Source organism: Plectrocnemia conspersa, unplaced genomic scaffold (genome assembly GCF_051122295.1).
Source record: "Plectrocnemia conspersa isolate PC_06_02 unplaced genomic scaffold, ASM5112229v1 ptg000013l, whole genome shotgun sequence".
In the NCBI taxonomy this organism is placed as follows: domain Eukaryota; kingdom Metazoa; phylum Arthropoda; class Insecta; order Trichoptera; family Polycentropodidae; genus Plectrocnemia; species Plectrocnemia conspersa.
The window spans coordinates 30,060,792-30,088,311 of record NW_028277177.1 but is presented as its reverse complement, the minus strand read 5'-3'; the positions used below and the strand labels follow the sequence as shown (position 1 = coordinate 30,088,311).

At 31.8% G+C, this 27,520-nt stretch overlaps 4 protein-coding genes and 1 long non-coding RNA gene across 8 annotated transcripts; 4 read left to right on the top strand and 1 right to left on the bottom strand.

Moving 5' to 3' along the window:
• Nucleotides 1-597: 597 nt before the first annotated feature.
• On the bottom strand, nucleotides 598-25,418 carry LOC148227820 (P3 protein-like). 4 transcript variants are annotated; one of them, XM_088201453.1, is made up of 10 exons: nucleotides 24,863-25,418; nucleotides 10,705-10,767; nucleotides 4,354-4,693; nucleotides 4,140-4,276; nucleotides 3,956-4,075; nucleotides 1,942-2,116; nucleotides 1,619-1,881; nucleotides 1,364-1,550; nucleotides 1,222-1,297; nucleotides 599-931 (listed from the first exon to the last, which is right to left on the bottom strand). In XM_088201453.1, the coding sequence occupies exons 3-10, from the start codon at nucleotides 4,664-4,666 to the stop codon at nucleotides 841-843; spliced, it is 1,362 nt and encodes a 453-aa protein (XP_088057579.1). In that variant the 5' UTR covers nucleotides 4,667-4,693; nucleotides 10,705-10,767; nucleotides 24,863-25,418; the 3' UTR covers nucleotides 599-840. The 4 variants fall into 4 exon arrangements, with proteins under 4 accessions (XP_088057580.1, XP_088057579.1, XP_088057578.1 ...); XM_088201452.1 differs by lacking the exon at nucleotides 10,705-10,767; XM_088201454.1 differs by lacking the exons at nucleotides 4,140-4,276; nucleotides 4,354-4,693; nucleotides 10,705-10,767; nucleotides 24,863-25,418 and having other exon boundaries at nucleotides 598-931; nucleotides 1,942-2,127; nucleotides 3,956-4,052.
• On the top strand, nucleotides 13,341-14,014 carry mRpS18C (mitochondrial ribosomal protein S18C). The gene is made up of 2 exons (XM_088201825.1): nucleotides 13,341-13,443; nucleotides 13,576-14,014. The coding sequence occupies exons 1-2, from the start codon at nucleotides 13,416-13,418 to the stop codon at nucleotides 13,971-13,973; spliced, it is 426 nt and encodes a 141-aa protein (XP_088057951.1). The 5' UTR covers nucleotides 13,341-13,415; the 3' UTR covers nucleotides 13,974-14,014.
• On the top strand, nucleotides 14,643-18,256 carry r-l (rudimentary-like). Its single transcript, XM_088201451.1, has 4 exons — nucleotides 14,643-15,567; nucleotides 15,701-16,172; nucleotides 17,207-17,682; nucleotides 17,742-18,256. The coding sequence occupies exons 1-4, from the start codon at nucleotides 15,418-15,420 to the stop codon at nucleotides 18,060-18,062; spliced, it is 1,419 nt and encodes a 472-aa protein (XP_088057577.1). The 5' UTR covers nucleotides 14,643-15,417; the 3' UTR covers nucleotides 18,063-18,256.
• LOC148227822 (uncharacterized) lies at nucleotides 18,673-21,086 on the top strand. Its single transcript, XR_015811909.1, has 2 exons — nucleotides 18,673-19,018; nucleotides 19,097-21,086. It is a non-coding gene; the product is annotated as an uncharacterized LOC148227822 (long non-coding RNA).
• On the top strand, nucleotides 22,648-24,286 carry LOC148227821 (uncharacterized). The gene has a single exon (XM_088201456.1). The coding sequence runs from the start codon at nucleotides 22,734-22,736 to the stop codon at nucleotides 24,027-24,029; it is 1,296 nt and encodes a 431-aa protein (XP_088057582.1). The 5' UTR covers nucleotides 22,648-22,733; the 3' UTR covers nucleotides 24,030-24,286.
• Nucleotides 25,419-27,520: the final 2,102 nt, after the last annotated feature.

Genomic DNA, 27,520 nt, shown 5'->3' with positions numbered 1-27,520 from the left:
TTTTTATAATGGGCATCATGACGCATTGAAAAAGCCATGATGGTCAGATTTTTAATAAAAATAATAAAATCAACAGGAAAATAACATGTCTAGGTTTTATGTAACAGTTTTTCTAATTTGTTAAAATTTTGTTTCAATGACAAATTTTAAAGAATAATATAATACGTTAATACAAACAAGTTTAACTTATTGTTTTCCATAGAATTACAACTTTTTCTATAATTTCTAAATTTTATAACTTTCACGTAGATTGAATTTGATATAATATAGGAAAAAGGCATGTGGATTCACATTAGTAGTTTTTTGGTGGAAAAATTATAATATTTTTATATCAAAAATTAATAAATTGTATATATATATACATATATGTATGTACATTATATTTATCACATTTTCTAATTTATCACAAAATCTCTTGAATATTCATAATAAACATATATTTAAATATAATATTTCAATAAAATTATATATAAAACGATATGTTACATTTATAATCATATATAGAAGTTCGTTGATTGTGAATTAAATAAAACATATTTAAGAATAACAATCATTATAATTTATAAACATTGTATAACAATATAATATTTACTTATTCAATTTTGAGAATAATTGGATATGTCAGTATCAAAAATAAAATATACATTTTTAATATCAATTAGGGTCACATCAAAAAAATGATGTTAAGTTTCAATACAGAAACTATATAGTCACAATGTACATTTAACCATAATACTCAAATTTTCATGTACATATATAATTTAAAACTATTTATGTATAATAGTATATTACTTTGAATTTAAAAATTATTACTAATTATAATATAAAATATATTAATACTCAATCTTTTATAGTAATATTGTTTTCAATGGCGCTTAGGTCATTTTTGGATTCTATAGACTCCGATTTCACAGAATCGTCTTTTGTATACCTAAAATCAAGAAAAAATAAATAAAAGTGTTAGATTAACAAATTAATAAATTAAAGTTTATAGAATGTACCTAGATAGATAAAATGTTTGTATGGTAAAATGTAATTATGAACGATTGTCATAAAGACAGTGATTGACTAATTGAAATGATGAAATTTAACCAATTTCTTCTCTTAAAACCGAATAATGTGCATAATTTTGCGATTTCTCTCTTCTAAAATATCAACACTAATTACTAATGGACATAATGTATGTTATGTGAAAAAGATTAAATAATGAATTATAAATACCTTCTCCGTATCAATATACATATGTACATGACTAGTAGTGGCACTGGTGTCATTATTGCTATAGAGATAGGCACAACTAAAAAATACATTAAAGAAATAATCTTTATATAAAATACATTACTTAAAATAAAATAAAAGTTACCTGTTGTAAGATCAGCAGCTGGTTGTGCTAAAGTAAATTTTAAGAGGTATATTGCAATACCGGTGTTTTGAATACCAGTTTCAAGACCGATTGTGAGACAATCTGGAAGAGGCTGTCGGAAAATCAATGCTGATAAGAAACCAAAGAGGTATCCCATCCACGGAACACATAAACCGGCTACTACTATCTATTAAATAAAAATTGGTTAGTATAAATAGATTTTCGTACATAATAAGCATTATAATTTAGACTTACTCGCCACGTGAATAGCTCAAATATATATATATTGGTTACGATTGCAAATACGATTATGAATAGTATCAACAGAGCTGAAAACGTCTTCAAAATTCTCACCATCATGTTAGCAAACTTCGGTAAATATTTTTGTGACAATATACCAATACCTAGAGGTATTACTAAAGAAAATGCAAAAGTGGCTATTTTGTAATGCGGTACGACCATATCGCCAGACGAGAAAATTTTTCGTCCGAGAGTAAATAGCCATAGAGGCATCATTCCTAAAATAAACAAATATTATTAAATACAAACATAAATATTTATTAAAAATAGCAACTAACCGAATGCAGCAAATGTACTGATTGTCGTCATGGTAATAGATAAGTTTAGATTTCCACCGAGTATGTAACTCCATATGTTCGATGCACCGCCTCCAGGCGACACACCAGTGAAGAACATTCCGAGTTGCATATTTGCATCTCCAGGGAATAATAAGAGACCGAATGCATAGGAAATCTGAAATGTAACTAATCATATCAATTGGCTTAATATTATGTAAGAAAATAAATTATCGTTATGCATAAATAGACTTTCAAATTAACCTCAATTCAGAGTAAATTCTATGAGAGTACGATTTCTACATATATTTTAAGAACCTTAATTTCCTTTACATTTAAAAAATCATGACCTACATTGTAAATGCTTGTGAACCGATAATACTAAATTAATGTTCTTATTAAGACAATAAATATTTTCCTTTTAGATTTACACATTAGCGTTACGATTTTATTTTCTTAATTATGATTTTTATTTTTTTTAAGCTGATCAGACGATAGCTAACGAGCTAAACTGATATTTTTACGAGGATTTTTAATGAAATTATTGTAAAACTTTGACCATATAAAAAAATCAGAAATATTAATCAGATACGTCACAACTTTTATATTGATGCTTTGAAGAAGCTTTGACGAATGTGAGATAATGTAAGTTGAAAGCCAATTGTGTTAGGGTCTAGCAAAATAAAACAACAAGCCTTAACAATTCGTTGGGTTTGTTGCAAAATTTAAAAATATCTCTTACGCGAATAAAGAACATGAAATGTGATCTTTCCTAAAATAGTAGGTTATGAAAAAACGTAATAAATTACGTTGTTATGGAATTTATGATATTATAAAAAAACAATGCTAAACTACATATTTTTGTTATACTTATACAATTTTTTTTAATGTTTTATATTTTATTTATTCCATAGGTTATTTTTATGTGACAAATTCTGAAATATTTTAATGGACTTTCTTTAATTACACCGTTTTAGAATATATCTAAAAATATCACGACAAAGCTACATATATCTATTTTTGAGTAGAATTTTAATTTTACTTTTTTCATAGTTTTTTTCAATCTTCCGCTGTAAACTAACAGGCGTAAGCTCAATGCGTTACAACAGGTTAAATCTGTATTAACTGGTTAAATAAATCAGACATAGTGGATTTAAACCACCAACAAATAAATATTAAAACCACTAAAATTCTGGGAATAGGTGACATCTATATATTTAATTATAAATTATTATGTGTTTAATAATTTATAATCAATAGATGTCACTTTGCAGTTGGTGGCGATTTTTTACTATTATAATAATATCGCATTTTTATCAATTAAAATTTAATTCTGCTGCCATGGCTAGAACCCGTAGCCTCTGGGTTGCCAGTCAAGATCGTACGGACTACGTTATTCTGACCTTAATGAAGCAACTTTTGGAAAATTTTAATGCACTTTTTTTGTTCATGACTAACAGATCCTGAAATTACCGCATGTTAAAGTTGTGGGTGATAACTAGTTACCATACATCCTCTTTTAAATTATTTTTTTAATTAGTAAAAATATTATATCAAGTTTAAATTTTAATTTTTTTAATTAAAATTTCTGTTAAGGATCACGTTAAAGTTACAATACATCTAGATTTGCCTGAATTTTCAGTAATTCGCCCAAAAACATTTGAGTAATACTAAAAATAACATTTTTTTTTGACCAGTGAAATGTCAAGCATAATATGATAACTCCAATATAATGGATTTTTAAGATATGCTAACTTCCGTACTTTTTATCAGATTTTGATTTAATTTTTCTGAAATTTCAGCTAAGATGACAATCCAGCTATGTTTGTATAAAAAAAGAATAAAACACTATTCTTCTTTTATACAAACTATCTTAATTGAATCAAAATGATAAATATCCTTTCATTTCTCACACAAACCAGGATATGTTTATGCAGCCTTGAATTGAATGCAACATTGCCTAATACGCATAAGAGTTAAACACGTTTTATATATTGCTTAAAGTAGTAATTCTCACCAAGGGCATAAAAAGAAATTGAGCCACAAATCCAATCGATGGTGCAATGGGTCTAATCAAAGTTTGTTTAACTGTTTGCAAATCTAAAGCACATCCAAAGTTCACGTAAATTAATGATACCTAAAAAATAATAAAATATTAAATAAAATAATATAATAATAATCGAAATGTATTTAATAATTACCAAAATTGCTACACTTGCAATGAACACATGATCTATGATTCTTTGCTTTCTTGTAATGATAATATCCAACGTATTATCAGCGATGGTACAATCTTCTCCGTCATTAGGACAAACTTTGACTTTAACTGATGCCTTTCCTAAATATATATATATATATACAAATTTGTTTTAAATTAATTTATTACATCAACAATAAATAGAATATTTTACATACCTAAAAAAATTGCTGCTACATTGAAAAACGTCTCTACTTTTCCATTTGCTATATCGTTATTTGTTAAATCGTAAATATCAAACTCTGGTGAAGCTACACTTTTCAAATCTGTGTATATGTGAAGTTTATCATAAGCTTTAAAATTTTCCAAGCTCACATTCACCATCACTTTCTCGGTATCGCCCATGTAGACATTTAATTCAGGTGGGTCAAATTCGGCCATCAGCTTTGGAGCGTTCTGACATATTACCCAAACAGGTATGAATGTCATAAAGTAGAATAGAATTAAGTGAAACGGCCACAGTGGACACATGTTGTCTAGTTGTGGATGTACAATCAACTGTAAAATTAAAAATGAAATTTTATTATATATAAATAAAATGTCAAGGAACGATTCAAAAGTAATTAACACACATATGATCGTATCTAGTGTTATCTCATGCTACAAAGCAGTCACGTAAAAAAATTGTTGATACGAGCCGATAAGAAAATCTCATTATTATACAAACATTTATTATTAGAACATGTATCGTACCAGGTGAAAAATTACAAAGATTATGCTTAGGAAGTAATAATTATCCAAAAGCTTAAGCCACTAAAATATATACTTTTTCATAGTCCATAATTAATTTATATACTGCAGAAAAAACTAGTCTTAGTTTGGAATGTTATTTGAAAGTATGCGCGCAGGACGATGTGTTATATCCTGTGCATAAAATATTGTTGTTCTACCCTTTGGTTACCAATCGCCGGAGTGGTCATCTAATCGTTCATATTGTAAGACGTTAGCACATTTCGTGGGTGCGAGTCAATTGCATCGCTTCATGGACACAAAGATTCTCATCGCCAGATCTGTCTCGAACCAGCAATATAAAAGATGTGACACTTGGTTACAAAGGAGTGACGCTACGGAGTCAACAGCGTCAGATATGAACCAGGACAGATGCTCCACGAAATCATAGCCGGCAATAATACAACTCGACAATCCAGCAAAAATTATCCGACTTCCAAGACCTGCCATTTTAACTTCACTGCCTGATAACGGCATCTATATTTCTCTACATATGTGCTAATTTATATATGTTTATAAAATAAACTGTTACCAGCTATTTTGGCATGTCATTTCAGCTATTTCCGGGGGGGGGGGGTGTAGAAGTTGGCCAGTCAGTAGTCGTTTTTTAATATTTCCATTTAATTAAGATTTATAGTATTTCATTAAATGACATGCATTTTTCTGGGAAAATTCAAGTGATCCCTATTTAGAATCCATGTCAAAAGCAATACAATCGAAAAACATGTTTTCAACGAAAGATTTACAATAAGTAAATAAAACATTTAAAGTATGGTTAACTTTTGCATATTATCTTAATTTGGCTACAGACGAAGTCAAAAAATGAAACTTATATAATAAGAAAAAAGCTATCACTGTTTTTGAATCGATTCAATTTCGATGTATGCGATTTGGATCATGACGGTCTCTTGTCTAGGCTTTTGTTCGCTCGATTAAGCCACCTGAAATATCTAGGTTATGCCAGAACATACTTTTTTATTTGCATATAATTTTAATATTAGAAGAATTATTACAAAAAATAAGTTGAGCAATTTATATGTCGGGACCGTCCGTTATCGTTGCGACGAAATTTATCGCAAGGTCTTAAAAGCTTATAAAACTAATTATTTTATTTGGATTTTCTATGAACCAAGTTTTTTCTCGTCGGCGTCATACAGAATGGGCCAAAAGTCCCGAAAAGATTGTAATACTTAATAACTTTTATAAAAAAAAAAAAAATTTTACAAATTTTATAAAGAATATCTTGAAGATTACCTTAACAAAAAAAATCTTAACTCTATACCCGAGTAACTAATGCCGTTCCAAGATCCATGATCCATTATTTGAAAAAATTGTCTTTTCATCTATGTTTGTTATCCATTTGGTAATAGTTGATGGACAAACAGTCGCCTGGCTAAAATTCGCCATTTTTTTGATGTGTTACTCAAACGAACCTCTAAGTCTACCATAAAATCAAAATGTTAAATATAAAATATTTTTAAAATATCGTACATAAAATTTCTGCACAAAAATTGTACGACCAAAAATAGGGACGTCATTTGTGGGAAGCAGGGGTTGGCATTTGCAACGTTTTCGAAAAACATTTTTGAATAGAATGTCAACTGTATCTACTATGACCGAAATTCGCAGCATTCGTTTTTGGGACCGCTCGGCTACGGTTTCAAAATATGCGGCTTTTTTGTAAATGGTTTTTCAAGCTAAGAATAAAATAAATTTTAAGATTTCAACTTTGATCTTATGCGATGATTCACATATTGAAAAGCATTGATAAAATAATTTTAGCATATGTAGCATTACAAATCAAAACTGTTGATAAAAATCGACTTGTACCGAGATTTTTTATACCTAATATATACGACCCAACTCTATTTGAATCAACCATCACGATATTAATTCGTGAGATTAGGAAAATCTAGGATATGTGACGATTGATCGAAGTTATATTTATAGAATAATCACTAATTCTGATCTCCCATACACGATGGAAAGTAAAAAAATGCAAATATTCACATGGGATTCGAAACCAGGTCTTTCGAATATTAATTATTGGCTATACCACTGGTTTATCGTGCTGGTCAAATCATGATTCAAGTGGAAATTCGAATTAAGCAAAGGCACCAAGAATCAAAATTTTGAAACCACTGCTCTGGAAAATCCGTAGTTAAAAATCGCCAAGAATCAATGGATTGTTGACACCATCCTCAGCAACCCATAAAAATATTAATTAAATCGAAATGACATCGAGAATACCATAAATTTTATCCGAAAGATATATTCTCAGTTCCTTACATTATATATAAACCTTATTTTAGTCATCTTGTGTTTAAAACATAATTAATTATATAGATACGAGGGGCAGTTAATAATTAGTTGGCCTAGGCAAGAAAATATAACTTTTCCAGTCAAAACTAGTTTAATTTTCAACATAATCTCTTTTTAGCTCTATAATTTTTTCCCAACGATTCTCCAATTTTTCGATGCCCTGCAAATAACGCGAGTTCTAGATATCCTCAAAATAGGCCTCTGTTTCAGCAACAACCCCCTCATTCGAACAAATCTTTCACCGCCAAGCCATTTCTTCAAGTTTGGGAATAAATAATAGTCAGATGGGTCCAAATCAGGAGAATAGAGTGTATTAGGTACCAATTCGTAGCGCAATCTGTGGAATTTAGCCATTGCGACGTTTGGTTTGTGTGCGAGTGTGTTGTTCTGGTGGAAGAGCACTTTTTTATTCGACTTTTCGCTTTTGTTTTAAATCTGCGTCAGATCCATCTAAAAGCTCTGCATAATATACTCCTGTGATCGTTTTTCCTTTTCAAGGTAATCGATACGAATTATACCATTCGCATCCCAAAAAACTGTGGCCATGGTCTTGTTGGCCGAAAAACACATTGGCTTACTTCGGCTTTGATTCGTTAGGAGCTGTCCACGGTTTTGACTGCTCCTTGGTCTCTGGTGTGTTGCGATGTATCCATGTTTAGTCTACGATTAAGAAACTCCATAAAAATTCATTCTTATTGCGGTTGAACATAACCAAACACTCATTCGAAATGGCCGGACGATCACGTTTGTTGTCGACATAGAGCAAATGCGGCACCCATCTGGCAGTGTTTCCGCATTCCCAAATATTTATACAAAATGTTAAGTACTCGTTAAGTTGAAATCCCCATGGCTTCAGCTATCCTGCTTTAAGTCACTCGTTTAACGATAACTGATGACCTCATTTGTATGGCCTGGATGGCTATCATCAAAAATACTAGTACGGTCGCGTTTAAGTATCTAATCACTGCAGGATATTATATTTTATTAATTTTTGTAAAAATGCAAAAATGGTTCGCTTTCAATGACTGTTAAACACAAACTAAATGACGCAACAGGCTGAGAATTGACAAGTAGACATTTGAAGGTTATTATTTATGAATAACACCATAATGGTGATACTGATGGCGACATCTCTTCCCTAGGCCTACTAATTATCAACCGCCCTTCGTATCACCTTCGTATTGTATTTTTAATACCTTGTAGGTATTTTTGGTAATTGATTGACTCACCTAATTAATAGACGCCATTTAGAGGGGGAGGGGGTGAAAAGTTCCCACTTGAATTTAATCATTAAAATGCATGTCATTTAATGAAATACAGACAGATGTTTCATTTCTTATATTGCTTCAAAGTTCTGCATTTGGATCAGTGGCGTAGCTAGGATATGTGCCGCCCGGGGCAATCCTTAAAATTGCCGCTCCCCCCATACATTTTTTGCAGAGTCATAAAATCAGCATTTTTAAAAATAATAAATTGATTATTGTTAAGCACTTACTATTCGTAGATTTACATAAATTTTAGTATATTCAGGGTTAAGAACCACACTAGACGATTCCATCGCGAATATGCCGCCCCCAAGCAAGTGCCGCCCGAGGCGGCCCGCCCCCTCCGCTCCACCATAGCTACGCCACTGATTTGGATATTACACTAGGTTTTAAAAATATGCTTGCTATCCTTATCGATATAATTACGGACTTCTTATATGAGAGCATTGGACAACGTTTATTCGAACCGAATTTTGTTCAATAGAAGGGTGCAAAGACAATTATCACTTCTCAGAAGTCAAAAATTCACGTCAAAAGCAATAAAATCGTGTCGGCGCTGTCGCAGTGGGAACGCTCGGTAACGAGCGTTCACCGCGTTATAGCCAGAGATCGACTTTTTGGCCAGACTTGTTCTAGACGACGTGACGCAAACAACGCGAGAACAAATACTTATAATTGCAGAAATTGTACAGCGAATTTTAAAACTGTAACTATATATATATATATATATATATATATATATATATATATATATATATATATATATATATATATATATATATATATATATATAAATTAACATAAATCTATTTTAGTCAAAATGATCCACGTCGTTTCGATAAACGATTAAAGAAGAAACAGGTTGTCCTCAGATATGCGACAAATTGATTTGATAAATAAAAGGGCGTCTATTGGTATTAGTTCCGACACCAACAATTATGTTTTAATACAATAGACGTAGAATGTGTGACTGACAATATTTTATAACATTCAAATGTCTATGTCTAATTTATTACAATTCTTTAATTACTCTGATGCATTTATAGCAAATGACTGATTTATTACTTATCTCCATTTAAAACCAAGAAATCAATATTATATTAAACCAATGATTTGTTTCAGTACATATTTAATTCAGTATCGTTAATATTTAAATCATTAAAATAATTACTGTCTCTGAGAGAAAATTTGTAATGCATTACCTTAATAGTTTGTATTGGCAATAGCACAGATACGCCACAGTTAATAGGAAATTATCAATTACCTTTCCCATAGCTCTCTTTTAGTAACGTGAGAAAATAAGTGTATAAAGTGTATACAAAACCGATAGATATAACAAATAAATGAGATTTTTGCATTGCATTACGTGTTATATCATATTTGTAACACACTTTTCTATTTTTTAATAATTTTAGTTTATCATTTAAAACTTATAAATAAATAACCATGTTATCACTTTAATTTGAATATCACAAAAAAAGTCATATGAAAACTAATGTTATATCTAAATTTAATTAACATTTAATAGCATTAAATCACAATAGACACGAAAAACTATTTTTATGACTTGTATTCTGTATTACTTCCAAATAATTTTAATTTAGCTAAATACAGTTTTACGAATTAGATACATTCATATAATAAAAATAAATTAAATATAGTTTTTTTTCATAAATTATGAAGAATGTATTTCTTAAAAATGTTGTCAACCAATGATTGACCGGTTTAATCGCAGCATTTTGTTCAAAATATGAAAGTGCGGAGAATGGCACTCATTTCGTATGTGATGAATCTTTTGATCTAGTTAAAGAGCAGAGAAATATATTTTTTTAATAATTAAAAACTGAATGCACTACATCTACATGCTAAGATATTTACTTGTTATTGCAAAATTAATTTTAACTAAGATTTCCGGTCGTCAATGGACATTTATTGAGCATGAATAAAAAACTGACGCGCTAAACATCTAATCTAGTTATAAGCACAACAATGTGGGTTTTCGTGTTTACAATATCCTTTAGGTCACATGTGCTACGAAACATTATATTTCGAAATATTTACGGTTGACTAAGCATCGAAATTTATCACATAAAAAATAATGAGAACGCGTTGCGTATTAATTGGACTATACATTTACTATTTTCTATGGTGATATGTGTAATGATAGTAAATCATAATAAAAAAAAAGCTCACCCGGCACAGCTGTTCCGCCCAACTGACAAAAGGCGACTGGCTGAGCGTTTACTCGAAAGTTGCCTGTTCAAAGGTAAAATTGTGAAATACACTGAGATAGTAATTGTATATTAAAAGTACTTAATTGCCTTGTAAAATATTATACAATTATTTACATATTACAACATGTTTTTGTTAAATAAAAAATATAAAATAATGGTTTCATTTGTTATATTTTTTAAACATTATAGCAACATTGCTAAAAAACATTGTTCTATTTTTTAAGTCAGGAGGTTTATTTTTATTTTAAGTCAAAGTTTGCTATTATTTCATTTGTTGTGCAACAATTGAGAAATATCAGTTTTCCATGTGCGCGTCCGCAGGCTCCAGGCATCTCCGAAGTGGATTTGCTCTGGATTCCAAACGTCGAATTGAACCAGGGAATGCGAAGAGAGAAGCGGCAGCTTTTGCGATATTCGATGGTCTGAATTAGATCCAAGCTGGGAAGCTCTTGAAGTTCTAACGCTTTGAACTTCGAAGTGGATGTTCAAGTGTGAATGTCAGTAGATGTGTACGTACTGGAAGCTCATGTAACTGAAGTCCGCTTTTGGGCGCTACGTACCGAGTGTCGAATTTTCTGTCGTTTGGGCATACATTGGCTTCATGTAATCTACTTCCACGGGAGTAAGCAGGTAGGAGCTTTCGTGACGTGGTGTTCATGGCAGATTCCGGTTTTGTTTTGGAAATCGAATGACTTGTTTCCACCGCGATTAATCGTCATTTTCCAAGCGTGAATATCTGCATTACTAGATCGACTTCGCTGGATATCGTTTAGTAATGTCTTCACCTCTAAAACTTTTAGACAGAGATCTTGGATTATCTTTACCAACGTCTTGTAGATTTGCAGATGGTTTTCGTTTATTAACTTGTCGGATAACTTAGCAGCTTTTTCCAAATTCTCATTTTCGAAAACAGTGACGTATGTTTGGATTTCGTGTGACATCTAGCTTTTCCGAATGGTCCTGAGCAGAAATTGCGGCACGCATTCGCATGCCACCTTCTTCGGGTCCCCGACCCGTTTTCGCATTTTAGTGCTTCAAATGTATATCCGAGAAGTGGTGCTGTAGTGATGTCAAAAACTGTTGCCTGTTGGAACTGGTACTCCAGTGGGATCGTGAGCCAGAAGAGCGAGTTTTCACGGAAAAAAGGGGGGCGTCATGGTAATTGCTAAGGTCTCAAGAAAATGCTAGTTCTGACTACATTTGTGTCTTTGTCTTAAATTGCGTGACTTATCTCAGATTTTTGAATTCAGATCGCGTTGATGGATTACCACGGGTATAATTAAATAAAACCTATAGCATTGACAAAAACTAATCTGCATCAAGCTTCTCGCGAAAAAAAGAGAATGAAATCCTATTATTAATAATTTACTATAGAATTTGATATGCAAAATCTTTCACTCGCAAAAGAACTGAAATCAAGAGAGCAATAAAAAATTCTATATTAAAATCAACACTTCTTGAGAGGCAAAATCGTGAAAAAATAACAAGATTCCGTATTAATATTACCAAAATTCAAATATTAGGCATCAAATTTAAAATTATCCAGAAAAATGCATGTCATTAAATAAAATAGTATGAATCTTAATGAAAACAATATATTAAAAAAAACAACCACTGGCTGACCAACTTTTGCACTCGTCCTAAAAAAGGCTGAAAAATAAAATTAATTGTTGGTCATAAACATGACCAGTTTTAATTTTAAAAAATCCTTAACAACATTACTACTGACTTCTGATATGAAAGTATTGGTCAAAGTGTATTCAAACCAAATTTTGGTCAATAGAAGGGCCGAAAAATAGTTATTACTTCTCAGAAGTGAAAAATCCACGTCAAAAGCAATAAAATCGCAACGGTGACGATTTTGACCTGGATGTTTGACTTCTGATTGGAGATAATATTTTTTTGCGCTTCCTTATTGATCAATATTCGGTTTAGCTATGCTTCATTCGAATATCGTTGATTGTAAATCGTAATATTATTATAAAAAGTTTTAATGTGAATGGTAGATAACCAAGCGATTCCACTGCGATGGCAATAGCATTATTTTATTGCTTTTGACGTGGATTGTGGGGAGGCAAGTGGTGGCATTTTTCCCTCTCAAACATCTGTATCGCCAACTTTTTCCGTCCTTGGAAACAACTGAAATGACGTCCCTGCCGCAATCCAGAGCTCACGAACTGTGAAGCTCACAGAACCAGCTAACCGGGTTTTTATCAAATGGACAACAACTCTATTAGCGTTGACAACTAACATACAACGCTCACCGACTTCAAGGTGAAACTTTCAAACTGTACTAGCTGAAGAAAAGCAACATTTTTTAATGGCGGTAATTGGAATATTTATTATTTAAATTAGGTATTTCATTTTAAATTTTAGTTTTTACATGACCAATCATGAAAAAACTACACAAGTAGAGAGTTGCCCTTTTTAATAATGACAAAAAATATGTTTCAAGGCAAAACAAATTGCATTTTTGAAAATTTACAATAATAATTAGATTATTATACAAATATTGAATTAAAAATATATTTAAACATATAATACTTTAATTCAAACTTTTTATTTAAATCTGTAATATTATTTTTGAATTATAACTTCTATGTGCTCGTTACTTCGAGTCATTCAATTAACGAGCACATCTCAGCTGTCAAGTCAAATAAAAGACCAAAAATGTTATCCCGGACGACTTTTATCACAGGTATTTGCTAATTTCTGCTGTATTTACTCTATTATTCAATTATTTGATATAGTTGACTTATATTACTTACGATATTTCAATTAATGCAAATAAAATATGCTAGACACAACATAACCTCAACACTTTTTACAGCTAATTTAAAGTCAACACAAAGATGTCTCCCCGCACTGATCCATCACAGCGTATTCAATCCGGTCTTGTTGCCGAAAAGAAATTCATCAGACGACGCTCCGATTAAAATGATGAACCCTTACGAGCGCGAGAAGAAAGTGTGCATCCTTTGCAAATACAACATTAAACCAGATTACAAAAACACTAGGCTCTTGGCTCAGTTTCAAAGTTCGTTCACAGGAAGAATTTTCGGACCGCACATCACGGGGTTGTGTAAGAAAAAACAAGAAGAAATGGAAAAGGCAATAAAGATTGCACAATTCATCTCTATGATGCCGGCACAAAACAAGGAACTCAAATATATGGAAGATCCTAAGTTGTTTAATCCGGAGAGACCTTTCAGGCCGCATCCGCATTAATTTGAATGCTTATTATGTAGTTTATTAAATATTTTGTACATCAATTGGACTTTTTATTTGTTACTCTGAATTTAAACCTAGTAATAATTTTGAAATAATTTGAAAAATTATATAAATAATAGACCACGATTATTCAGCAATGGTAAATTTGTATTGTGAGTAAAGGTAATAATAATAGACAAAAAATATATCATTGTCTATTCGTTTAAATAAATTGTGCAGTTACACTTTTAGTTTAATGTTTACGGTTATTTATGTCAGATGTACAAACTTTATAAATAGTCAAAGTCGTCGGTCATTTCAAGTCTTACAATTAACTCCTGACTGCTGTCCATAACTGAGTAACTCTCAACCAAATCTAAGGATTCAATGTGAAATACTACTCGGCTGCCAAAGTCTGACTTTGAAAGTGTATCTGAATTTTCGAGTCCCGACTCACATACAAAATATATTCGTCGGGAAAGTATAGAGCATCCTCTCGTCCTTGCGTTTCATAGATCAAAAGCATTTCTAATATTTAATTAATAAAAATGTGTTATTCGATTTCGTGAAATGTGGTTGCTATTATAATAACATACTTGAAAAAGACGGGTGCTGTAAATCTCCGCGTAGCTTGTCGCCAAATTACTAAACTGAGTATAGCGAAATTCTTTTGCACACAATATTTTTTTTTCTGTGTTGCGGCTGCATCTCGGAATTAATTTCAAATTGCATTACGTCGGACGGCGGAATGTATTTGTTAAAAAGCTATATGATTATGACGTGATTTTCGTTGGCAGACTTTTAATTATTTTATTGCCACTATAACCTAATCCGTTAGGTACTGGGTTGATAATTAAAAGCCTTAAGCTCCACTTCTGCAGCAAATTATAATTTTAAATTATTATAAAAAAAAACAGTTTTAGCTGCGCGGGCATCTAGTAATTAGAAGCTATTGTTTCAATGCAGCAGGGTGAAAAAGATTGGATCCTAAAAGCTTCTCAATACCCGGCTGGCGCCATTCTATCGGTACCGATTGATTAAAAAAATAGTCCACTATAAAAATTCTCTGCGATGTTAATTCTACAAATTTTTGACCTGCCGCTCTTGTATTTTTTCTATAGTAAGTGGCAAAAAAATATGGATTAAGAACTTGGGGGAAATAATTATTAATTAAAGCCGATATAATTAACAAGTAGCAAAATAATTTTTAGTTTAATAATTATAATTTGATACATTTTCGTATTTTATATATTTAGTTTTTAAATAAACGAATTATATAAGTCAATGACAATTGGCATGACGTCTGAAGTGATGGTCATACATTATGGCGTTAAGACTGCGACTGTATAAATAAACTCGTGGTGGTTGGTGTTCGAAAGAAAAAGTTTGTAAACTCTTTATCAGTGCGTAATTTGATTCGAAGCGAGCAGTACACTACTTGTTAATTCAACTTGAATACACAATGGCCGTCTACGACAAGAATCTTATCGAACTAGCAATAAAACTGTTCGAAGCCGAAGCTATTAAATTCGGCAACTATAAAATGAAGAGCGGTACATATTCACCTATTTATTTCGACTTGAGAGTCATCGTCAGCTATCCTAAACTCTTGGTAATGGTTTCACATTTTTATTGTTTTAATATATGATACGTTTTATTAAGACACGTGGTTTCTAACCATGAAGGCAATAAAATGTATACGTTATCTTTTTTAAAACAACTTTGTTTATCGTTTCAACGTTTAGGAACAAATATCTAGTCTTTTATGCAAAATGTTGGACGTTTCCGATTGCGACGTACTGTGCGGAGTCCCGTACACGGCCCTCCCGATCGCAACGGTCATGAGCATCAAGTCTAACGTACCGATGCTGATCAGACGCAAAGAAACCAAACAATACGGAACCAAGAAACTCATAGAGGGGAAGTTTAACAAAGGCGACAAGTGCATAATCATCGAAGACGTCATTACTTCAGGCTCGAGCATAATAGAAACTGTTAAGGATTTACGCAACGAAGGCTTGGAAGTCACGCAAGCGATCGTGATCATGGATCGGCAACAAGGCGCCGCTCAAAACTTAAAGCATAATAACATCAGTGTGAAGAATCTCTTTGATATAATACCATTTATCGAAATGCTGATTCAAGCTGGTAAAATTGACGATTCAATGAAAAAGACTGTACAGGATTACTTGCAAAACTCTCAAACTACAATTAAAGGTAATTATATCTAAATATTTATAAATTATTTGAAATTTTAATTGGTCCTATTTATAATTTAACAATTTCATTAGGTTCCAAAAAACTAAAATATTTTTTAATTGTTTGCATTCCAATAAAACTCTTATCAATAATGATATTTAATACTTGAACTTTAAATAATTGCTTTTCGTTTTGAAAATGATAATCTGAACTCTGTTCATCAAAATGTCGTTTGCTTATTTTTTGCCATTTTGTTTGGAAATTATTTCTTTATATAAACTTCTCGTAATGTTTTTGTCGCTTAGTCTAACACTACATTTCGTTTTAGTAAAAGTTTTTGATGCAAAATTAAATGTAATAATCGGTTTTTTTGTTCTAAAGGGCTCTTTGTAGATTACAAATTAATATCAATCAGTGCTTTAATAATATTATTATATTATAATTTTACTGTTAATTTAGTGTCCCGTCGAAAGAGCGCAGCTACAAAACAACGCAACGCATATATGAAAAAATAAATACATCAAAATATAAATATAAAAATTAAAAACTGAAATAATATATACGAAAAATTCGATCGAACACAATAACGATAAAAAATAAATCTTTTTTAATTTGTAAATTTGAATTTTTGCTGTTGCTTTGATATTATTTTTAATTTGTCTATTCTTACATTACTCAAATTTCAGAAAGTGTGGATAGGAAACAAATATATTTTTTTACTTAAAGTAAACCGTAGCTATCACAAATAAAATTAGCAAAGATCATACAATTAATGAAGTACATTTAAATCAAATAAATAAATATTTTTATATGTAAAATTCACAAATATTTGGAACAAATTCTATGAGTTTAAAAATCAGATCCCTTTAGTTTTTTGCTTTGTGCGAAATTACATGTTAGTGTTTGAAAATTCTAATTCTAATATTTTGAAACAGGAAATTCATAAAAATAGTTATATGAGGCGGAAAAATGTACTGACCCGTCGTTAAAGAGTATTAACATAGAATGAAACAACCATAATAAATAATTTAATTGATTTTATTCTATTTCAGACGTCCTACCCAAAACTGATCGACTCAAAGTATCTTTCGAGAAAAGAATAGAATTTTGCAAGAATCCTATTTCAAAGAAGCTCTTCGAGGTAATGGTAGCCAAGAAAACTAATTTATGCGTGGCCGCTGATCTGACGCAGACTTCTGAAATCCTCAAACTCTTCGAAGACGTAGCTCCGTTCATATGCATGTTCAAGACGCACGTCGACATCATCAAAGATTTTGATCAAAACTTTATCGATCGACTTAAAATACTATCAAAAAAACACAATGTCGTTCTAATGGAAGATAGAAAATATTCTGACATCGGAAACACAGTATCTCTACAATGCAACGGAGGAATATTCAAAGTCAGCGACTGGGCCGATACAGTCACCGTACATTCTTTACCTGGAAGTGGTATTTTGACTGGAATTAAAAACGGTTTCAGCCAAACTCTCCGAGGTGTATTCGTAGTAGCGGAAATGAGCTCTGAGGTAAAATAATGTGAATTATAATATATATTAGTGTTTCTTAATTGTTCAATGAATTACAGGGAAATCTGGCGACACCGCAGTATATAGAATCTACCATGAAAATGGTGGAAACCGACTGCGAATCTGTTACTGGTATTGTTTGCCAAAATAAAGACACTGTCCAAAGCCTCGGCTTGATCCAATTGACACCCGGCGTTAAGATTGATAACTCGACGGATAACATGGGACAAAATTACAATACGCCCGAAAAAATTATGTGCGAAAATGGAGCTGATATTGCAGTTGTCGGTCGAGGAATTATTGCCGCAGAAAATCCAAAAATCGAGGCTGAAAAGTATCGAAATATCCTATGGAAGTGCTATGAATCCCGGGTACGATGATAGATATCTTCATTGTATTATATAATAATTTATTCATTATAAAATTGTATAGAATGTATAATAAAATACGCTGATCAAATATCGGTTACCATAAGAATCCTATATTTTAAGCATTCCATTTATTAAAATTTATTGTTTTGTAAAATGCTATATGATGTTGAATAAAACTTGTTATAATTTGCACTTTCGCCCTATTTTAGCCAGTTTTATTTTATTTATATGTAAATAAGTTGGTGGAAAAAATGAATAAGCAGTAAAATGTAAATTATCAAATGTTACATTTTGTAAAATCTACCATTTCAAGTTTTAAGCTTGTATACATATTGCGTATTTAGTGCTTTCTACTTCAAAATGATGGCAATTTATACAACCTTGATTCATGACCCTCAGCAAACTTATAAACTAATACGAGTCCTACGTTTTAAATAGTTATTGAAGCATTTTAACTGTCATGTTGTAATCAAGTATATTTCCTGTTGACAATAAATGGGAACTACGAACAGGGCTGGCCCTCGTTTCTTGTGACTTAGACAAAAGATATTTAAGTGCTCAAATTTTTGTTTTATTCAATGACTTCCTATGGCAGCGGTTTCCAACCTGGGAGGCGCGCCTCCCAGGGGAGGCGCGGACTATTGCCAGGGGAGGCGCCAACATTTTTTAATGAATTATTTTTTATACCATAATATCTACAAATGAATAAAACTTGATATATTAACGTAACAGTGAAAATTCAGTGCATGAATGTTAATTTTTTTACATTTACATATATTTAATTCCTATTAAAAAAATTATCTGGAGCGGAGAAATTTAAAAATGGCGCGTTTGCAAACGCTCTGTTTCGGTAATACACAAAACGACCGCTAGTTGCATAAAACAATAACCTCAAATTTAAATGTCACTCGTGTTATATTGTTTTTTTTAATTGTTTCTGACGTGATTTCTTGTTGAAAATAATCGTTAGTATATTTTAAACTTCATTTTTTTTTATTTAAACTATCATTGATTTTAATTTATATCAATAAAATATTTTTTAGACGAATGGATAAATTTTTGAGTGGTTACAAGAGAAAAGTCAACAATAATGAAGATACTGATGCTGATACTAGTGGGAATAAAATCAAAAAAGTACAAGGAAGTAAAGCTCCCAAGAAAAGACAATACAGTTCATCCTATTTATCATTAGGATTCACCAATGTGTTTGTTGTGTTCGAAAGTTTTGGCTTCAGATAGTATGAGACCAGTCAAATTAAAACGGCACCATGAAACTCTACATTCTGAATACGTTGATAAGTCCATAGAATATTTTGATGAAATTGGATGAGCTTAATAATCAAAAGCAAACGTTCAAAAATATTCTTTCTGTATCACCAAATGCATTATTGGCTTCGTACCATGTCTCTTACCGAATCGCAAAATGTAAGAAACCACATACAATAGGAGAAACTCTAATATTACCAGCAGCTATTGATATGGTTCGAATAATGTTCGGCGAATCATATGCAAAACAGTTGCAACAAATTCCGCTTGCTGATAGTACAGTCGGAAGAAGAATCAATAATATATCTGAAGATATTTGCGATCAATTAGTTTCTCGGCTGCGTACTTCGAAATTCGCCATACAAGTAGATGAGGCAACTGATATAGCTAATGATGCCCATTTAATTGCATATGTTCGATATGTTGTGGAAAATAATATATTAGAAGATATATTATTTTGCAAACCCATTCCTGGAAAGACCACATCCATTGAAATTTTTAATATAATGGACAGTTTTTTTAAAGAAAACGACATAACGTGGAGTAATTGTATTGGACTGTGTACTGACGGAGCTCACTCAATGTCCGGACACAAAGCAGGTCTTCAAGCATTAGTTAAAAAGAAAGCACCACATGCTATCTAGACGCACTGTATGCTTCACAGAGCAGCTCTAGTGTCAAAAAATATGAGCGAGGAACTTAACAACATTTTTACAAAAATTATAAAAATTATAAACTACATTAAGAACAGTCCTTTGAGATCTAGGCTGTTTGCAAAGTTGTGTGTAGATATGGAAGCTAATTATACCTCACTTCTGTATTATTGTGATGTTCGCTGGCTATCTCGTGCAAAAGCGATTCAAAGGGTATTTGAACTCAAAGAAGAAATAACAGCCTTTCTCGAAGAAAATCACCACGAAGAGGCACATTTGTGGACGAACGATAATTTCCTTGTTAAACTTGCCTATTTAGTTGAAATTTTTGGAAAATTGAGCAGTTTGAATAAATCAATGCAGGGATCACAAATGCATCCACTTGTTCAAAAAGACAAAGTAAAAGCTTTCATTAAAAAGTTGAAGTTATGGAAGTCAAATTTACAAAAGAATGAGTTGGACATGTTTTCACTGTCAAAAGATTTCTGGGCCACAGCCAATATTGAAACAAGCAAGAATCTTTTTATTGAACACTTGGATGGTCTAGTGCTGCATTTTTCAAATTATTTTAAAGACCTTGATTTCTCAAAGTTTTTGTGGGTACAGAATCCATTTATCGACGATGAAAACGACAAATTTGAGCTGACAACCATTGAAAAGGAAAAACTTATAGAATTATCATGAGATAGCCTACTAAAACAAAAGTTTCAAAATGAAACCTTAATTCAATTTTGGATGAATCTTAAAGGAGAGTATGAATCTTTGTATTGCAAAGCAATGCAAGTGCTTCTACCGTTTGTAACGTCGTATTTATGCGAAACGGGCTTTTCGGCACTGGCTGCAATGAAAACTAAATATCGCAACAGGTTAGTAGTCGAAAAAGAGATACGAGTGGCACTCTCCACATTGCCCCCAAGATTTGATAAGCTTTGTGCTAATAAACAACAACAACCGTCGCATTAAATTTTTATGCGATAGATGTAGTTGGTTTAATTGTTTAAAAAAACTTATATATAAAAATAAATATACACGTATGTGTATGTTATAACTAAACCTTGTTATTATTCTGTTAATTGTGGTTTTCAGTTTATTTTTGTAATAAAGTTTTTATTATTTAAAACGTGTCTATATTATTTAATCTATTAAAAAAATAAAAGGTAAGGGAGGCGCGGAAAAATTTTTTTTTTTTGGGGAGGCGTAGTAACAAAAAGGTTGGAAACCGCTGTCCTATGGTAAGAAATGCATTTGGACGCTGAACGGCAATTTTTGATATTTTTTCTAGTGTGGTGGTTTCGATTTTTTTAAATTCTGCAACCAACTATCATAAATTAATACATTGGGTTGATTTGTACCTCAACCCAATGTATTAATTTATATGATAATATACCTAAAGAATTTTTAGGCCGCATAGCAGAAAATATTCTAAAAAGTATTTTTCTTTTGATTTTGGAATTTAATATAACGTTGATGCTATAGCAGAATCTGTGCTGATTGATTTTTTAATATCAAACATTTATAAAAAAAATAATTTACCGTACTGATAAAAAAAATGTTACTATATTTTTATGCTTTTATATGTATATAAATTAAATGAATAAATACATGTACGTTTTATTTTATTAATTTATTTTCATATATCTTGTAAAGCGAACACATACTAATTCAAAATTTTATCGAATATGCACTCATACAAACGTTTTAAAATATAAAGAAATTAAGTTCGAACGAACGGGAGCGAGTTACTGTTGGTCAGAATAGTGAATACCCCATGAATTACTCTGCAACGAATTTACTTGAAAAGTGTTTTTTTTTAATTGTATATAAACAAATGAATAAATTTACCCCGATAACAAGAAAGTACATATGGGAGCCGAGTTTAGAGCCCTACACGCGCCCCCTAGAAGCAGAGCCTGCGCCCCCACTTACAACCCATTATACATACATACACGCCATTTATTATCGGAGAGATGAGAATCACAACGCTACGCGCGCCACCAATCGTCACTTTTTGCTACACCATACGTCACGACTTTGTTACCTTTGTGCCTTCAGCATATGCCCAAGAAATTTTGTTCTCTTAAGATTTTATATTTACCAAAAAATATTGGTTTTGAGGATTACTTGACGAAATGCATTGAATTTGTGTCCACGAAAACTTGTGCGTTGCGCAGTGAGTTCCGAAGGGGAAAATGGATACTAAATAGTTACGAATACCAAACAAAATCAATGCATTTCTTTTTTATTTTATTTATATATCGAGTTTCAAAATATTTTGCTTGAGTGTAATTTTTTTGCTACTTGTTAATTTTATCAGCGCTAGATTGTTATAAACTTTGCATTTTAAAATATTCTGCTTTTGGCCCTAAGGTCGGCGAAATTAGGGAACAACGTTTTGCTACATAAATACGTTTTAAAATTTAAAGCTTGGTTTTTATCACAATTTATCGGTGTTGTCGAAGACACTGAATAACACACGACGACATTGATAAACGGTTAATTGTGATTTTTAACCAATAAACACTAAGTTTTAAATTTTAAAACGTATTAATGTAGCAAAACAAATGTTTATAGCAATTTGGTTTCTGAGTCTGTCAATCAAAAATAATATGATTTTTCCTATATTAAACTTTTATTTATTTACTAATAAAAAATATTTATTTTAATATCTCAACTTTGATATGGCCATTAAAATAGTTGTTATTACCGCGTGTTCTGTCAAAATTAAAAGTGATGGCGGTAAAGTGAAAAGTTGTGAGAGAAAATGAAGAGAATCCGCTATAAGTCGAACGGAAACGACGATGGAGCTAAACATTTACTAATGTCTAGCTGCAGGAGGGTTGGTTTGACTCCTCCAAAGTCTAAAATAAGATCTCCTTTCTCTCAGACGCCATCGCCATTATCAGCTCTCTCGACAAATATCAAGACAGCCAGTCCATCGTTGCCGAGCATAAATTCAACACCGACTTCCCCAAAGAATATCAAACAAAAGGCATTAGTCGCTCCAGATCCACCTAAGTCTAATATCAAAGCTTCAGGAGTTGAAGTACCAACGCCAAATACTAAAGTAAAAGATTCGAATATCGCAAAATCATCGCCGATCTCAAAACCATCACCAAATACTAATTTGAAGACTAAAATAGAAAAGTCGATTACTCCAGGATCACCACCGTTAAAAAATTCATCAGCACCTTCTCAATTGAAGACAAAATTAGATGATTTGATTACTCTTACACCAATTTCAAGCTCCAAAATTAAAACCTCAACTTGCACGCTACCGTTGCAGACTTATAAAATAGTAAAATCAAGCACTTCAAATTCTGAATCTATACCAAAAATCAGAATAAAACTTTCATCGGTTAAATCAGAGCCATCGCTTCTCACAGATTATTCAATTAAACCAGATCCTGTATTAAAAGAACATGTAAATGAAAGACTGCCTTCACCTATCTCTTTGACGCCACCTACTTCTACAATGTCAGATATGAATATAATAGAAACACCGACATCGTCTATAACTGAATCGCGTTTACCATTAAAACGTAGTTTAAGTTCTTACAAAAAAAACATTCTTAAAAACGTACCGCTTAAAAAGACATCAGTATCGTCACCTCGTAAGAAAAAAAGTCGCATATCAATCGACAGCCAAAAGAAATCTTCTCAATCTTCATTGTCACAATCGAACATGGATTATGATTCAGATGAGGATTTCGCCATGAAGCCGCTTAAGAGAAAATCATCAAAGATGAAATCCAAAGACGAGCAGAAGCGAGAATCGAAGGCTTTAGAAAATGAGATAGAAGAGACTCGAAAGAGGCTGAAGGCGAAGTTAGAAGAATTGGATAATTTGAAGAGGAATTCCGAAGATGCCAAGAATCGCGAATTAGCCATATTAATCGAGACTTGGAGAACAGCGTGCCAGGAAGCTTTAAACGAACTGTTAAACTCTAATATGACGCGAAGAGGAGATAAGGAAGTCAACATGGACGAACTTTTGAATCTGCTTCATATACCTCATGGTCTCGTTAGATATAATGAAGACGATATGTGCTTTTATTGAATTAAGAAATATAATAATACATGTATTTTAATCATCAATATAAATTATTTAAATTGTTGCTGTGTTCGCTTTTAAATCAACGTGAGTGAATATGTCTTTTCAAGCTCTTATTGACCACCTATTACCAGAAAAAAAACTAGATGAAATTATTGTGTAATAACCAAGAGTATATGTTTGTATTTACACTCACAATTTAATTTGTATTTACATTCACATTTGGTAGCAAATAAAATAAATCAGAACTTTCAATAAATAAATTATGATTTAAACTCAATTTATGATACATTTATTAACCCGAAAATGGCATCAATGGCTGTAAATCTGGATAATCAACCCTTTGTTGCCGAAATCCAATACACGAGCTCTAAGAATAACTAATAACTTCTATTCATAATTGTTAAAATATTCATTAAACGAGATTTAGAACAACTCTAATTCTATATTTGATTAGATTCTGAAAAACTATTTCTAATTCTGTTTTTTTACATTCTACTAATATTTTTATTTGTAGTGACCTTCGTCTTTTTCCAGATAATTTTGTTATAATGTAAAAAATGAAGGTTTACTTTCCTACCCTTTAAATTATTAACTATTTATTTTTGTTAAACGAACAGTATTGTAAATACTTATTACATCCAGAATAAATATTTTTAATTGCTATCGGTTTTTTCCTTGACAAATTGTCCATAGCGTCAAGATTTTTTTGAGTAAGTAAACATTATTGTTAACGGCAGTTAATTTTAACTCAAAGTACAAATTTCAAAGGTTTCACAAATTTGAAATATGTTCGTGCTATTTGCGCGATATATAGATATTACGATACAAATACATACTGTTCCGTAGTAGTCTTCAGCTAGTAGACTGCTTGACTGAACCAAAGTTGACGACCGATGTAAAAGCCAGTGATGCCAGAAGTGTCGTTTATGGCAATTTGTCTTAAACTTCACTGGATGCGAGTTCAGGGTTTCACTCTTGTGTATTTTCAAGTTAGAAGCAAAGCAGTGGCACAGCTAGAAATTTTGGGGCATACAAAAATGAATCAATGCCCCCTTTAACATGTTTTTATAAATATGATATGAAATGAATATTCTACATGTCTACATATTCACATAATAAATCAAATAAAAAGCATTTAACATCAGCACCAAAGACAACATTATCTAAACAATTTACACCTGATATTAATAAAATAATTCCTGTAATTCTAACTGATTAAAAATTATGAAGTAAAATAAAATTTTAATTCATTGTTTTTTAAAATTTATGTAAGTTAATTCAGAAAAATTTAAAACTCATATTTTTTAATAAAGGTAAAATATATTTTTTGCTCGCTCTAATTTTGTGGGTTTTTTGTCTGTGGCCCGCACAATTTTTCGGTCCATCTTCGTGTATGAGTTTGACATTACTGATCTACACAAAGACATTCTTTTAGTTCTTATGATTCACATAAGTAGTATTGTATTTAACAAGTACCTATTTGTAATATAAAACATATGTAAACTGAATTTTGAACAATAGGGTGTAAAAAAAGAAAAAAAACACGTTAAATGCAATAAAACCGTGCCGTCGTAGTGGAAATGCTCGGTTATCTAGCGTTCATATTAAGATTTTTATAACAATATCACGACCTACAATAAATGAGAATCAAGTGAAGCACATCTAAACCGAATTTTTACCAATAAGAGAGCGCAAAAAACTATTATCCCTTCTCAAAAGTCAAAAATCCACGTCAAAAGCAAGAAAATTATGCTGTTGCAGTGGAAACGCTCGATTACCTAACGTTCATATTAAGACTTCTGAGAAGAGATAATTGTTTTTGCACCCTCCTATTGATTAAAATTCGGTTTGAATACACTTTGACCAATACTCTCATATTAAAAGTACGTAGTAATATCGGTAAGAGAGCAAAATGCGAGACGCAACGTTTGCCTATACTTCTTCTCCTCCCGAATTTCCCCCTGAGAGTTGAGTTAGCTTGGTTTATATCTTGGGCTTGACCTAATAAAAGTTCTGAAACTATAATTAGTTTTGAAACTTTCACTAATTTAGGTTTGGGTTTGAACAGCAAATGGATGTTTCGCAACTGGAAAATTGAGTTTCATAGAGCAGTAGTATATAAGTTTATTAACGCCTATCAGTTAAATTTTTCACAAGTAAAAATATATATCTACCGGTGAAAGTGTACTCCAATATGATTTCGCTGAAATGACATATTTAAAAAAATATAGTTTCGGAATAGATATGATTGTTTTTCTTAAATCTTCTTTGAGGGATAAACCGAGAATTTCTAGTTTAGAATCAGAGACGTCATTTTCGCTTTTCCAGGGGGAGAGAAAAAAAAGATGTCATTTCAGTTTAATCATATCAGAAGATATGATTTCACTGAAATGACATATTTTTAAAAATATTTTTGCGATGGACTGGAGACTTCATGTAGATTTTTTTAGGGAAAACCCAAAAATAAATTTCTGGTTTAGAATTAGGGACGTCATTTCTGGTTTTTTCAGGGGGGGGGGAGGAAATTGGCCAGTCAGTGGTCGTGTTTTTTAAAAAAAAATGTTAGGATTCATTGTATTTCATTAAATGACATGCATTTTTCTGGCCAAATTCAAGGGGTCTCTGTTTAGAATCTACGTCGAGGAATTGGAAACGCTCAGTTACCTAGCAATATTACGAAATTTTAAAACATTTTATAGCAATATTACGACTTACATTAAGTGAGAATTGAATGAAGGCTATCTACACCGAATTTTGATCAATAGGAGAGCGCAAAAAACAATTATTTCTTCTCAGAAGTCAATATTCCACGTCAAAAGCAGTAAAATCTCGTCAGCGCCATTGCAGTAGGTACACTCGGTGGACGGTACAAGAATGGTAAGTAGTTATTTTTAACATCCAAAATTTCCATTTCAAAACATCCAACATTGCATCTAATGTGTCGCAAATTGCACCGTTTGATGAAACTATGTGTCTTTCGCATCAATATATTCGATTTCGTACAGAAATAATCGGTTATCATGCGCCTATACCGTTCACGGTTGACTGTCCGACTATCATCGTTTTCAAAAAAGTAAGAACCAATGACGCCGCCTGACCACAATGCACACCAAACAGTCACTTTTTAGACATGTAATGGTCTCTTGTGAATCACATGATAATTTTCCTCGCTCCATGCGGCAATTTTTCTTATTAACATACCCAGAGAGGTGGAAATGTGCCTCATCAGAGAAGATTATCTTTGAATAATCACTATCTACTTCTTGCTGCTCTAACATACAATCTGCGTAAATTATTCGCTGCCCATGGTCTCTAAGCTTCAGTTATTATTTTATCTGAATTTTATACTGGTGTAGGTGTAAGTTCAGAAGCAAAATGCGCAAAGAGAGCTATAAGAAAAGCCCAAAAGCTGCGAACGCCGACGAATCGACAATTCCGGATTTTCGGCCCCACTTTCACTGCAATACTCTCGGCTAAACGAGCGCCTTTACGAC

Coding starts and splice junctions, on each gene's coding strand:
- r-l (XM_088201451.1), top strand. CDS start 15,418: ATGGCCGTCTACGACAAGAATCTTATCGAACTAGCAATAAAACTGTTC. Junction 15,568..15,700: donor TCAGCTATCCTAAACTCTTG/GTAATGGTTTCA, acceptor TTCAACGTTTAG/GAACAAATATCTAGTCTTTT. Junction 16,173..17,206: donor CTCTCAAACTACAATTAAAG/GTAATTATATCT, acceptor ATTCTATTTCAG/ACGTCCTACCCAAAACTGAT.
- LOC148227820 (XM_088201453.1), bottom strand. CDS start 4,666: ATGTGTCCACTGTGGCCGTTTCACTTAATTCTATTCTACTTTATGACA. Junction 1,298..1,363: donor AGCTGCTGATCTTACAACAG/GTAACTTTTATT, acceptor TGTATTTTTTAG/TTGTGCCTATCTCTATAGCA. Junction 932..1,221: donor TGTATATTGATACGGAGAAG/GTATTTATAATT, acceptor TCTTGATTTTAG/GTATACAAAAGACGATTCTG.
- mRpS18C (XM_088201825.1), top strand. CDS start 13,416: ATGTTATCCCGGACGACTTTTATCACAG. Junction 13,444..13,575: donor CCGGACGACTTTTATCACAG/GTATTTGCTAAT, acceptor CACTTTTTACAG/CTAATTTAAAGTCAACACAA.
- LOC148227821 (XM_088201456.1), top strand. CDS start 22,734: ATGAAGAGAATCCGCTATAAGTCGAACGGAAACGACGATGGAGCTAAA.